Raw genomic sequence first — 13,580 nt, 5'->3', positions numbered from 1 at the left:
AGGGGGCACCAAAATCGACAATAGTGGGAGCTCATAGCCTTCATAGATGTCCTGCAGTCCCAAAAAAAGGACCAGAAACATTTTTCTTATCAGTAAAAATATTTTATAGAGTGATTTCACCCTTTTAATGGGGATTCATCACCTTTGGAAAACGCAGGCCACTACAAATTTAGATATCAAGTAAAATTTCAGCCAACAGCTGCTTTTTTATGTTTGTTTACTACAGAATCAACCATCTGGGCCAAGGACCTAAATTTATCTTCTTTTTAAAAATGCACTAGCGCACTAAAAATGATTCAGATTTATAAAACCATTCATGTGCCCACCTTGCACGCCACTTTCCTTTTATTAATCAGGATCAGCTTGGAGAAGTATGCATGTAGAAAAGCCGCAAATTCTGCATCTGCCACGCCCGTAACCAGCTAAAAATGGTCATCGCAAAGTAACCCATGAATGAAAATGCATAGAAACGAGGGGGCAGATCAGAGGTTTCCAGCGCTGGATTGCACAGATAACGGGAAGTTACGACGAGGAAAGTAAACTTTTTGATCAAGAAACACAAGAGTTTGTGAATGAAGTGACTGATCAAATGAACATTGTGGTAGATTATTGGAGCAGAGGATCACAACCTTTGCAACAATCAGAGAATGATAGTGATTCATCCTGTCCTATGTGCCAAAACATCCACCATTCTTTATTACGCATGATTATATCTGCAAAGTTTACATGTTTATAGGATCCACACTGACTTCATCTGCTTTCAGATAGGAGACATCAGTCAGCAATCTCCCTCACTCTGTATTATTATCAATCAAAAGTTTGATCCACCAACAGAAGCAATCAGTTGTTGGCCACATTTTTTGGTGTGAAATGCTGTCTGCTCTGTGACGAGTTATGAGGCTGTATAGGCCTAATGTATCCACACTTGAATTATTCACAGAATAAATACATGCAGCTGATGATGTGCTGAATATGAAGGAGGTGAACTGTGCGAAGCCACCACCGTGTCTGAGTGCTCTGTGGCATCTTTATTAAAATTAAAACCACACTTGATGATAAATGCACAAATTGAAAGATAATGAAATCTGGTGGCTGTGCAGTTAGTCTAATAATCAACTCTTCATCAGTGATTACATTAGTGTCTGGTCCTGTGAGGTCTGTCCAGGACAATGAGGACGAGACGGTGCTGAAGAAATGTTTGTGTGGCTTCAATTCACCACTTTGCCATCTGTGATGCCAGTTTCCCCTGTTTTCAAAATGTTTGTGCTCAAGATTCAAAGCTTTATAAACAAGTCCCCTGGTCTGTTTACTTTGAAGAGTAAAACACCTCTGGAAAAATGAGTTATTTTGAGACTCTTGGATTACAGCATTAGACTGAAAAAACTGAGGATGACTCAGAGTCTTCTTGACTGACCATTGGAAACACTGGCTTTTAGAAGACAACTGCACTTACCATCACCTGACTACAGGACTAAAAAGGTTTGATAAGTATTAAGGTTTTATTATGCTAACAATGGTTTAATCACTTTAACAGGGAGGGAAAAATCATTCACACTAAGAGGATTTAAGACAGGACAGCCCTGAACAGGTGTAATAAGAGTGACACAAATCCTCCTTCAGTTCTGAGCTCCTGGGTTCTGTGACAGATAAAGCACCATCCATTTTCCAGTTATTACAACAGCATAAGACGAGAATTACAGTGTTGCATCTGTGTTTTTCTACTTCATTCTCAAGGCTTATCCAGCAGCTGCTTTTGCTCAAGCCTATTTCAGGTTTTTTATTCTGCAGAAACTTTGGAAGGCCTTGGAACTACTGCTCAGCTTGTTGAGTAACTCTGGGGCCTCGACAATCAGAAATGCATCACTCTTGTTTTGGCTACATCACTCCACAGGTCCACATTCAAGAGTGTAAGAGGGACTTACCCCGACTGAGAGTTACTGTTTTCCTTTCTAAGTAAAAGTATTTTTTTATTGATGTTCCCCTCAGGTTTGTGCATTATGCCTGGTTAGCTGACACACTGCTGCAAAAACCATACTGCTTTCATAACAAAATTGCAATAACCCTAACATACATGTGTGAACAAAGTCTTCAATCAGTGTTAATTTTGTTGACAAAGACTATGATGAAAAATATTCATCGCCGAATAAATAAAAAGTCAGACATGATGACAAAGACTGTGATTAAATATAACTGACACTTTCGTCAACAAATAAAGACTGTGATGAAAATGTTCGGGAGGGACACAGACCTGGAGTAGCACTGGGTTTAACTGTATCAGGGGAACTGCTAACACTGTCCCTGGGCTGCCTGCACCGACAGCTCTTTTTCTCCTCATACGCAGCCGCTCATCACCTTGACGACATGCACACACACCAGTGTTTGTCAGAGGATCGTGAGAATGAGTACAAACCTTTATTATTACACAGTACACACATAAGAAGTGTAAGAGTGACGCTTAAAACGTGAGAAATAAAAGAAAAGCACTTCAGTCTGATGCAACCTCATGTGCCATACTTAGTAACTTTTTCATAAAGACGAGCTGGGGAGTTGAACAAAGAAACTCCAGATGGAGAGGATGAAATGGGTAAGGCAAAATGTGAAAGAAAAAAACAACACTGCCTGCAACTCCTAGTCTAGCTTTTTGAATGTGTATTGTAAAATAATGTTGAATTATTTCCATAACATTACCTACTGTATGATGCCACGCTACATAACTTAACAGTTAAAAGTCTTTTCAACAGACCCTCAGCAGCAGCAGTTAGACAGGAGTAGAATTAAGACAAGTTTGCAGAACCTCACACAGTTTGCAGGAAATTTTCACAACAGTTAGCTTTTTAACATTATATTTGACTAAAATCTGCTAATACTTGGTCTACTAAAACTTGACTAAGACTGAAAGACTTGAGACTGGACTAAGACTCAAACTCGTGGTTTTTAGTAGGGATGCACGATATTATCGGCACAATATCGGTATCGACTGATAAAAGCTTAAAAACATGTTTATCGGTATCGGCAGATATGAAAATTTCTGCCGATATGCACAGCAGATAAGGTGCTATTCAATTAGGATTATTATTATTTTCCAGCTGAAAAATAAGCTCCTTAAATAAAATGTAGCACTTCATTTATTTGCACTGCAGAGCTCTGTGTCTGTAACCAGGTTGTTACAGTAGCTCTAAAATAATCAAATGCAACTTGGTTATATTTAAAAATGCATTGTACATTGAAAGTTCATGTGATCTAAAGAAATTATTTTTCTGTATTTCAATACTGAACGTCTTGAGTTTGAAAAAATAATAAATTTCTTATTTATGGTAAAATCAAATGTTTTTTGTCTTGTTTTATGTGTGTTTCTTAAACAAATAAGACCATCATAATAAGAGTAACATATAAATTCCAGTACAGGATAGACTTAGCTGTCTTTACAGTGAAAAAAACAAACTTGTGATTATCGGTATCGGTATCTGCCAAAAGGGGTTTCGATATATCAGCATATCGGATATCAGCAAAAATCCAATCCGTGCATCCCTAGTTTTTAGTCGACTTAAACTAGACAAAGACTAAAAGGTGACTAAAAATAAATGGTGTGTTATTAAAAAGACCGAGATTAAATTAGAATTTGCTGTAAAAATTGACACTGCTTCCCAAATACAGACCATTATTAGTATCTTTGTCAAGAAATGGTTTAAAATCTTCATCTGATCTGGTGTTTTCCTGGTGTAAGTTTATTGTGACTCCTGAACCTTTACATATATTCATATGTAACATCTTTCCATCTTTTTTTTTAAAGGGAGTACAGAATTAAAGAGAAGCTTTTCACATCAATAATTGCCATCAGTAATAAAATTCTGATTCTTTTATCTGTTTCACATTCACTTTCAATAAATGCCTAATGAATGTGATTGAACTGAAGCTATTTAATACATTTACTATAAGTGGAGATAGCTTCATTGAGTCTCTGGTTACTCTACCCACACACTTTTTAAATCTAAGAGCAAGGATTACTTTATGTTGTGGTGATTTTGTTTCACACAGATTTTTTGTTTGAAATTGCTATGAAAAGTGTAAATTTATACATAAAGAGAAAAACACCAGCTAAAGCAGGTTTGATAAAACAACTGCTGACAGTTTATATTCTCTTCAACTGACAAGATCAAAAAAGGTGAGCTATGTCTCGTCATCCCCCTCAAGCAAAGCTTTTTTGGTCTCTCTCCGTGGAGGATACTGGTTTCAACCTAAAACTCTGCTGAGTGGAAGTCGGGAGCAGACGTCAGGTTCAGTATTTACCATGAAATGGATTAAAGAGACATTTTCGAGCTCTATTCGCTTGCCATAAAAAGCTGTTTAAAGCATTCAGAAAGCTTTCAGGGAAGCACTGTGAAGATCAAACCAACAAGTGTTTGATGAAGTGCCTCATCTTTCCTCTGATGTTATCATTTTACCTGAGGAGATGCCACAGTCCATTTGTCTTTACAACAGCACAGTGAAGGAGGCACAGAGGAGAGACTCAATAAAAAGCAACTTCAGTATAAACACTTTCCATCATCGCTTATCTACAACAAGCACACCGGCATAACCTCACATCACAGTTATAGCATTTAAAGCCCTGCAGCTCCCCTTAGTTCCATTTAAACAACTTATTTATTTGACAGGACTGCTCGCAGGGGACTCCCCCTCGCTGCTTTTAAGTGCCTCGCTGTTGAATTTCTGCAACAGTAAGATACTTTCAGACTCAGCAGGAAACCTCTACTCCACACTCAAAAAAGTGACATTTGGAGAATTCTGCAGCTGCTAGACCAGCTCAGAGAGTTATTAACAATATGTCTTAAACTGTTTTGGAGAAAAGAAAAAGAAAATTAATTATAAATGTACCCTCATGAGTAGATCTTGTCGCCTAATCTGAATTTTTAATTTTTGGGTAAACAAATAAAATTAGTGATGATTCATTTAACCAGCAAGGCTTTTGATGCCAACTTGCTATGGTGATAATTTTTGATTGTTAAGTGGACTGAACATGCACTCCCCTAAAGAAGACCTCTAAAATTAAAACCTCCACTTCCTACCTTACAGTGACAACAAAAGGCTAGTTTTACCTCTGTTGTTAATGAACTGGAAATAAAACCTATGAATGCAAAGATTTGATTGACAAAATATGGCTTTTGAAGGGTAGCCTTGAAAGTCACATGACATAGGGCTCCTGTGAGACACTTTCTGTTTGTAATGACTCTGAAATCCTCTATGGACAAGATGACTCCTCTCAATAGCTTATTGAGCTTGTCCTGTGTATCCTGAAAAAAACATCTCTCAAACTCAACAATAGAATATGAAAATTACAAGTCTTTGCTTTAAAAAATGTCTGCTAAGTGGGATGAAATACATCAAGGTAAGGATGTAGAAATCATAAATTTTGTTGCTGATGGTCTTGCTTTATTTTTGTTATCAATATTAACTTTGGTCTGTTTTAGAAATGATCCAAAATCCTCACAAGAGCCCAAAATACTAAAAACAGGTTGGTCATAAACTCCACATTCAAGCTATTGACAAAGAATGTTCAACACGAGTCACTAGAGTTTAATGGTTTCTTAAGTTGGATCTGGGTATAAGAACAGTGAGCAAACGCCGCTCATCAGAGCCATAAAGGGTCAGAAAAAGTGTTTTTAGGTCACATTGTCCTTGCCTGAATCTGCACTCTACACTGCAGTCACAGGCTGCAGTAATTAAGGCTGCACACACTGTCCACCTCCAGGGGAATCCATGTGAATTCATTTTCGGTGAGGGAAAAAAAAAAGAAAAAGAGAAGAGCTAATACCAAAAAGAGGCTTTATTTGCATTCCCTTACTTGTTGTACAGTGATGGTTTGGTTTCAACCAACCTCAGGTCTAAAAAACAAGGCAATGTGCAAGTGATAAAGTCTGCAGTTTGTCAAGCGCCCACTTGAGGCTGGCTCTGAAAGTGCCAGAAACCCAATACAAACCAAGCCAGAAAAAAAATGTCATAACAGAAATTAATATTTTTACAGCTCGGTACAAAAAAAAGACTTCTGTCTGAATAGTCCATTTAATCCATTTATTACCTCCACCAAGGAGGTTATGTTTTGGGGAGAGTTTGTCTGTCTGTGAACAACATAAATCAAAAACTAACAAACGAATCTTGATGAAATTTTCAGGAAATGTTCAAAATGGGATAAGGACAAACTGATTAAATTTTGGAGGTCATTCGGATCATTGTCTGGATCCAGGAATTTTTTAAAGGATTCTTTATCATTGTGAGATAGACATTTTCACCATATGTGTATATAACTCCATGATAAATGGTTGGATTGCTTTGCAAAACAATACAAGACAAGGTCTCCATAATTTCTGACAGATGTAAAAGTATGATCCAGATCCTGGCAATATTCTGGATATCCAGAATATGAAATATGTACTGGGTCATCATAATTTTCAACACTGTCAAGTAACAAATTATTGTACAAACCTGCAACTAACACCAAATTGTAGCAGACAGTCTGCTGAAGGGAGTATAACATTAAAGTAAGACTAAAGTCTTGGGGACAATCACAATATGCTTGGCAGAGGTCTGCACTCTCTGAGTGCTTTTCTGGTTATAGTTTATTATTTGAGCAGGACATAACATTTGAACACCTTTACACCCCTAATAAAAAGCCATATTCAGTCTTTCTCTCCATCAATCTGCCTCCATGTTCTCTGAAAACCTCTTAATGAACTGCTCTCTGTCAGTACGCATTCATAAATAATAGAGGGAGTTGCTGACCTGTTCAGTAATGTTCTCTGACAAATCATTATGCAGCAGGCAACAGATCTACCAAACACTCAAGACTGAAGTCTGGGGTGTGCAGACAATGCAGCTCTGAATGTGTCACCCTTCTACAAATGCCTTAAAATGCCTTTTTATTCTCATTTCACTTTATTGGCGTTTGATGAATAAGCCGTTTAGCAGGAGGCTAAAAAAGCTCCCTCAGCATCATTTCTACCCTTAAACCAGGTTGACCCAAACTTAAGTTGAGCCAGCATAAAAGCTCACAGGTCAAATTGCCGACACTACATCTAGGTTTATACTGTATTCTTAAATCTTCTAACACGGTTGTTTCCAAAGTCAGAGGATACTCACGGCAGATTTCCAGACTCTCATCGGACCCATCCTCACAATCCGGCTCTCCATCGCAGTGCCATCGCTTTGGGACACATTGGCCATTGCGACATACAAAGTCCACCTCCGCACAAGTCTTTCTCACTAGAAAGGGAGGAAAGATAGACAGACTCATTATTCAGAGGAAAGGATAAGAGCTGGAGAGAGGGGCTTCATGTTCTTTAATCAAACACTTCACATTAGAAATAGAAACCTATGAATAATAAGAAGGGTAAGGGGAGAAGGATCTGATCTGTGCTCACACCACAGGAATATGAATCACAGTCCAAACCTGAGCCCTCCTCTCCACCCGCCTCCATCAGTATCTGGTGAAAAGGTCACCTGCTTATGATTTGTTGCCTTATGTCAAAGAAAAGCCTGAAACTTCTTATTTGCACTCAGAGTTTAGAAACAACAAAACTGAACTGAATAAAAAACACAGCCCTCTGTATTCCCTCTAAGACAGTTCTTTATTTATCCTAAAGGAAAAAAAAAACATTATTGCTACAAAGAGTGGTCACTTTTCTCCATTGGGCAGTTAAGGCTTTTGTTTTTCATTTAGCTTCTTAATGATCGGGTCAGTTTGTGGCTGTAAAATTAAAAGGTTTCCCATCAAACATTTTATCCTCCTACAGTTTCAAACACTGTTAATCAAGCAAGCTCTATTAGCAACTTGCCCATGCAGTTACACTTCCAACCATGCTTTTTTATGACATTATAACTCATTCAGACCAGTCTTATCAGTAGATTAAACAAACTGCGAATATTAAGAGTCTTATACAAAGAATTAAGTGGATAAAGTAGTCTTTGAGAGAAGATTTGGAAGTGTTTCACGTAATTTCAAGGGTTTTAACAGTGTCACAACACAAATGCTTGGCTCTCAGCACCTTCATGTTCACACACACTTGAGTTTCTCCTTGATGCCTTCCCTCAGTCTCTGACCAGAATACAAATAAACAGGTTAGAAAAGCTCCCAGCTCCAAGAGGCTGGATAACAGACACTCACGTGTAGCAAAACTTCGGCTTTAAAACAAGTTACTGGCAAAGAAAGACATGATGTGTTTTGATTGGCAGGTGATAAACACTCATCATCTATTTTAAGTTGTTCAGTCAAAGGTGTATATGGTCATTTCATCAAAGTAACTGGTCACACTTGCTCTGTTTTGCTATAAGTAAAATCCTTTTCTGACTACCTGTTATTTCCTGTTGCTTTTGTTTCACAGTTTTGAATGTAATCAAGCAGAAACCTCAGGTGCTGAGAACTGGAAGAATTGCCTGAGTACAAAACAACGCATCTCTTTGTGTGTCCATTTGAAGCTGGTAGAAGGATGCACAGAAAACTCATGAGGCTGTAATGAAATCCAAACTTTTACACAGGGAACAAACTTAGCTGGAACAGATGATTGGGGTCCAGTATCTCATTTCTCTACACGATTCTTCTATTTTTGAGCTTGTTGGTCGTTGCTGGACTTTAAGAAGGGTTGTGAGCTAAAATGCTGTTTAAACAACTGATGTTAAAAGGACAAATGTCTAATCAGGATTCTTTTTTAAGAAAATACCAGATTTACCAACAGTTGCTAGTTTTCTTTTATTTTGAAACATCTGCAAAATGTGTAGCAGTGGGTATGCACACATTACTGGATTTTGGTCCTGCAGCCATTAGATTAAAAGGTACTTAATCATGATTTTCTGGATTCTTTGCTGAAGCATCGTCCTCTCAGCCGTGTGATGCTTTGTACTTTTTCTCTCTTTACTCCACTCGCTTTCTTCCTTTCTCTCAATCACTTCCTTTGCTGATTCCCCTCTCCCTCCCCCTCGGTTTCATATGACCCAGATAGATGAGGGACAAAAGCAAATGCAGGAAGATCTGAAATGTATTACACACACACACACACACACACACACACACACACACACACACACACACACACACACACACACACACACACACACACACACACACACACACACACACACACACACACACACACACACACACTTCTTTGGTACCCATATTTAGCTCAGCTCTATCTGCTACCTTCCCATCACCGGGTCATTCTGTCCCAAAGGATGCTGGGAAGGCTCGTAGTGAGGCCAAGCTAACATGATAGGAACTGAATATGACATGTGACATCGGTGAAATAGTAAGAGGAAGCTCCATCTGTGTCCATGGCCACTTGATACTGCATTATATAAAAAAAGAATAAAAAACACTATGTTGAGTGACAAAGTTGATTCTGGAGCGCGCCATGTTACGATCATTAGAGTACAAGACATTTTACACTCTATACAATGTGACACAGAAGCACCCTAACTAAATAAGAGTTTAATACTACAATGTGGCTGTGTCTAAACCATGAATTTATGAAATCCACCACCCTGTGTCTGAATAATGTCATGATGGCAATGTGATTTAACCTTTGACCTTTAGGGTGTAAAATGCTAATCAGCTAGACCTTTTTACATAATTAGCCTATAAAAATCTGTCTTTAAGCAAAGCAATGCATGCAATGGTCACTCTGAGTCAACGCTGAACTGGAGAGAAACTGTTGGTCTAAAGTTAATGGGAACTCTTTAAAAAAGGTGTTTCCTTGAGGAGCTTAAGGAGGCTCCTTAATGTTTTTCTAAGCACAGTTTACTGCATACGGCGAAGCACGAAAGCAGAGTCTGTTGGTAAATGATATTAAATTGTTTTGACAAGTGCGACTATAGCTAGCAAGCCAGCCTGCAGTCCTCTTTGCAGATAAAGGTTCACATGCCTCAGCTGGTTACTTGATCCACTATTGTAGTATTACGCTAGTTAAACCGTTTTCAGACTAGTCTCTATTTTCTTGAGTAAATGCTAACAAAACACACCACGCTACAATATTTCAATCCGTCATTGTTTATGTGTAGAAAAGCATGACAGCATTGTGCCATTAACCAGGTATCACAGGCCAATATTTATATGAATGTGAATGATTAGTATAATTGATAAGTGTTTGTGACAAGCTTGGGTGACATTATTTGATGACTCAGTTGATTTAACCTGCAGAATAAACCAAAAACAAATAAGATCAAAACAAACCGGTGACTTCACTGCAAAAAACAGAAATGTTATGAAGTGTTTTTGTCTTGTTTTGAGTAAAAATGTTCTTGTTATACTTGATGAGCCACTTTCAACCGGTCAGTCAAGAAGTTGTTGTTGTTTCAAGTTATTTAAAATACAAACAAAAATGAGGTCTGAATTACTCGTACAAGAGAACAAGGACAAAATCCTTGAAAATATGCTTAAAACTAGAATAATGTCTTAGGACACGGTCACACTGGCCATCCAAAACGTGCCGTGCTTGAGCACGATTGCCCCCCTGCAGCGCTGCTCCCCAGCTGGAGAGTACGGCTGGCGGTCACACTACCCAAATATGAACCAGACTTTAGTGGGTATCAGACACGCGCACAGCCCGCCTATGTCATTGTGAAGCATTTGTGAACATGAAGCGCGATCTCATCAGCGTCAGCACAATGAGACACAGAGAGCACTGCTACAACTTTAGAGACTTTTGGACTTGTATTAAGTCGTTTTCGACCGACACAGCCCTCTGACACCCCCGCTTTGTTTACAATGACTGTCGAGAGATGCGCTCGCAGTGACTACACGTAATGGATCGCACGTGCTGTCCGCGTGCTTGTGCTCGTGCATGAAGTAAACCGTGCCGAAGCCCACCTCTTCGAAGCGTGCTGAGGCACGGAAGGGAATCGTGCTTGAGCACGGTACAGTTGCGGTCACACTGGCCAGTCCAAACGTGCTTTACGGCTGAAGCGTGCTTAGGCATGGCACGATTGGCCAGTGTGACCGCGTCCTTATTATATGTAACTTTTCTCTCATTACATGATCAAATGTTTTTATTACTTGTTTCAAGCAATTCAGATCTTGTGTTTTTTTTAATAACTAAAAAATAAGTTCTGGACTGACTTCTGGTAAGTTTGGCTTATATTAAGCCCAAAGACATTTTATATTGAAAATAAGACAAAAACACTTGCTAAATTTGAGGGTTTTTTTCAGTGTTTACACTGACAATGATTTTCTCTTTTTTAATTTGTTAAAATAGCACAAAGATAAATATGGGTTGTAAGTGTCAACTTCTAGAATAATTAAGTCTGGGAAAATAAATCAGTTTCCTAATTTAGCACACTATGAAACCACTGATGATTCTGTTATATGGCATGTGTAAGAAGTAGAGCAGGCACTAACTATTTTTATGTGAGTCACAGTGTTGGGCTTTTATATATTTACATCTCTTTAAGGGAAAAAAGCAATGGTGGCATGTAAGGAAACAGTCAGATTTGGTATGTTTTTGGTACGAGCTCTGTTTGGGTGAAAAGTTATGCTACACCCAGTGAGGCGACCTTTCATGATTCTCCCCAGACTGTCTGTCCAGCTTCATTTACATATTGCTCACTTTGGCAGGAAAGCCTGCTTCATTATAACAAAAACAGACTGTCATTCTTTCGCCCACACTCCAGGCCACATCAACAGTGTAATGCAATACATACTTTCAGCCCACATATACAACGGAGCAATGAAACTGGCCACCGATCCTCACAGAATGAAAGCTGAGACAGTTTCATTCTAACAGGGGATTGTTCACTTTTGCGGAGGTTGACAAGAAAGGACTAAGGCATTACAGACGACTGTCTAAGGATAAGGCTGATGGCTTTGTTTTGTTTTTCAGAAGGCTCTTTTCAACTCCATCATTTTCTGGTGAAAGATTTTGGTTAACTAGCGGTTCAGAGATAGCAACTGCTCACCTCAAAGCCTCCAAAGACTAGCTATGTGAGAAAGATGAGGACACCTCATTAAGATGTGTTGGTTCACACAGAGTGGTGTAAACAATGCTGTCTTTAGGGAATCTACATCTTAAAAAAACAAGATGAGTGCAGTGAAATTAATAGCAGCTCAGCTCACAGCGCCCTCTCAAGATTCTGTGCTCATCAAGGAAAGTCGCTGGACAAAGAATGAATATTGTTATAGAGACAGCTCTATTTCGAGTGTTTAGCGTTTACTAGGTCTGTTTGTTTTCACAGAGCACGAGACCTCTGTGGATAATTCAGCTCTTGGTTAAAACCTCATAAATGATGAGAACTGAAGGGTCATTTTGAGACCCATTAAAGTTAACAGCCTGCCCTGCTGTTGCTGCTGCGCTGCTGTGTGCAATGATTCAGCTTCAAAAAAAAAAAAAGAAAGTGTAGATATACTGTATCTTGAAAAGTTTGTACTTTTGGAGGAAAATCCAACTGGTGTCTTTGAAGATTGTCGTCACTACATCATCACTCTCCATGTAAGATAATTTCACACTAATGTCTGGATTGGTGGGATATTAAAAGGTCCAACAAAGAAAGGGATATTACAGTTTCCTTTGACCACCAAGGTCTTAACAATTTATTCAAGTGAACATTGTGGGGAATTAAAGGAAGTCCCCTCAAGTTATTGCTGAGATATCACAGTCACAGGAAATAAATACACAGTCTACAATAAATGACTCCACAGTTATGCCTGTTACCAGATAAGAGGCACAAATTATATTGGATATAATCACTTTAAAGCCTCATCTTAATCTTAGAAGATAAATATGATAAAGATAACTGGAGTGTGTGACTATCTGATAGAGTGATGTCTGTATTGTATCATATTAAAAGAAAGAATAAAACCTTTAGACTGTCTAAAGCTCAATCTGTACTACATTTGGAAACGATCCCTTTGATGATTCATTTTGTGAATGCAAAATGCAAACACACTCCTGTGTAGCAATGTCACCACCACCCCTTTGAAGCTCTGATTCCCGTGCAGAACAAAAAAATATCAAGCAGAGTATTTAAAAAAAAATAACAGGTATGATGAACTCATTTTGGGAAAAAAACATAGATGAAAGTCTGAAAAAGGCACTAGAACAAAAAACAAACCCAAACATGTTCATCTGCTGTCCTTGATCTTATCATGACTTTACCTTGTGGTGAGTATAAGCCCCCCAGTGTAATATTGAATGGTACAAATGTTTGTCCATAATTCTGAAGCAACATCTGCTCCAGCATGTAATAACTGGATCAAGTTATTAGGTTAGAAACACAGAAAGATAGAAGTTTTCACTATTTCATGAAACTTAAACTAAAGCACTCCCTGGTTATTGAATATTTATTGTTCTCTCACATAGAGGATACCTGGGAAGGCTGCCAAATATTTTCAGCCAACCAAGCATGACACCAATGATTTTTACATTTTTCATTTTTGCACAGTGCCTGACGCATGCTCTGCTGCAGATGATCAGAGACATAAAGAGATCTGTCAGTGCGCCCCTCCTGCTGAGGCACTCATCTAGATCAAGCTGCAACCTCTGCTCTGAAAATATGAAGCCGATGTGGAAGTGCCTTAAACTGCTGTTCTTTGAGAATCTACT

The 13,580-nt window shown here is 38.6% G+C and overlaps 1 protein-coding gene across 2 annotated transcripts in view; it reads right to left on the bottom strand.

Moving 5' to 3' along the window:
- vldlr (very low density lipoprotein receptor) overlaps positions 1 to 13,580 on the bottom strand; it is a 69,117-nt gene that overhangs the window by 37,446 nt on the left and 18,091 nt on the right. For both annotated transcript variants that reach the window (XM_074689816.1, XM_074689817.1), the window contains exon 3: positions 7,132 to 7,254. In XM_074689816.1, coding sequence (XP_074545917.1) covers positions 7,132 to 7,254 — 123 coding nt within the window. The remainder of the gene's footprint in view (positions 1 to 7,131; positions 7,255 to 13,580) is intronic.

The sequence above is a fragment of the Halichoeres trimaculatus genome, unplaced genomic scaffold, assembly GCF_033239565.1.
Source record: "Halichoeres trimaculatus isolate MK-OKI-2021-1 unplaced genomic scaffold, fHalTri1.1 fHalTri1_scaffold_16, whole genome shotgun sequence".
In the NCBI taxonomy this organism is placed as follows: domain Eukaryota; kingdom Metazoa; phylum Chordata; class Actinopteri; order Labriformes; family Labridae; genus Halichoeres; species Halichoeres trimaculatus.
Note: the sequence above shows the minus strand (reverse complement) of the source record. Positions and strands in the feature narration are given on the sequence as shown.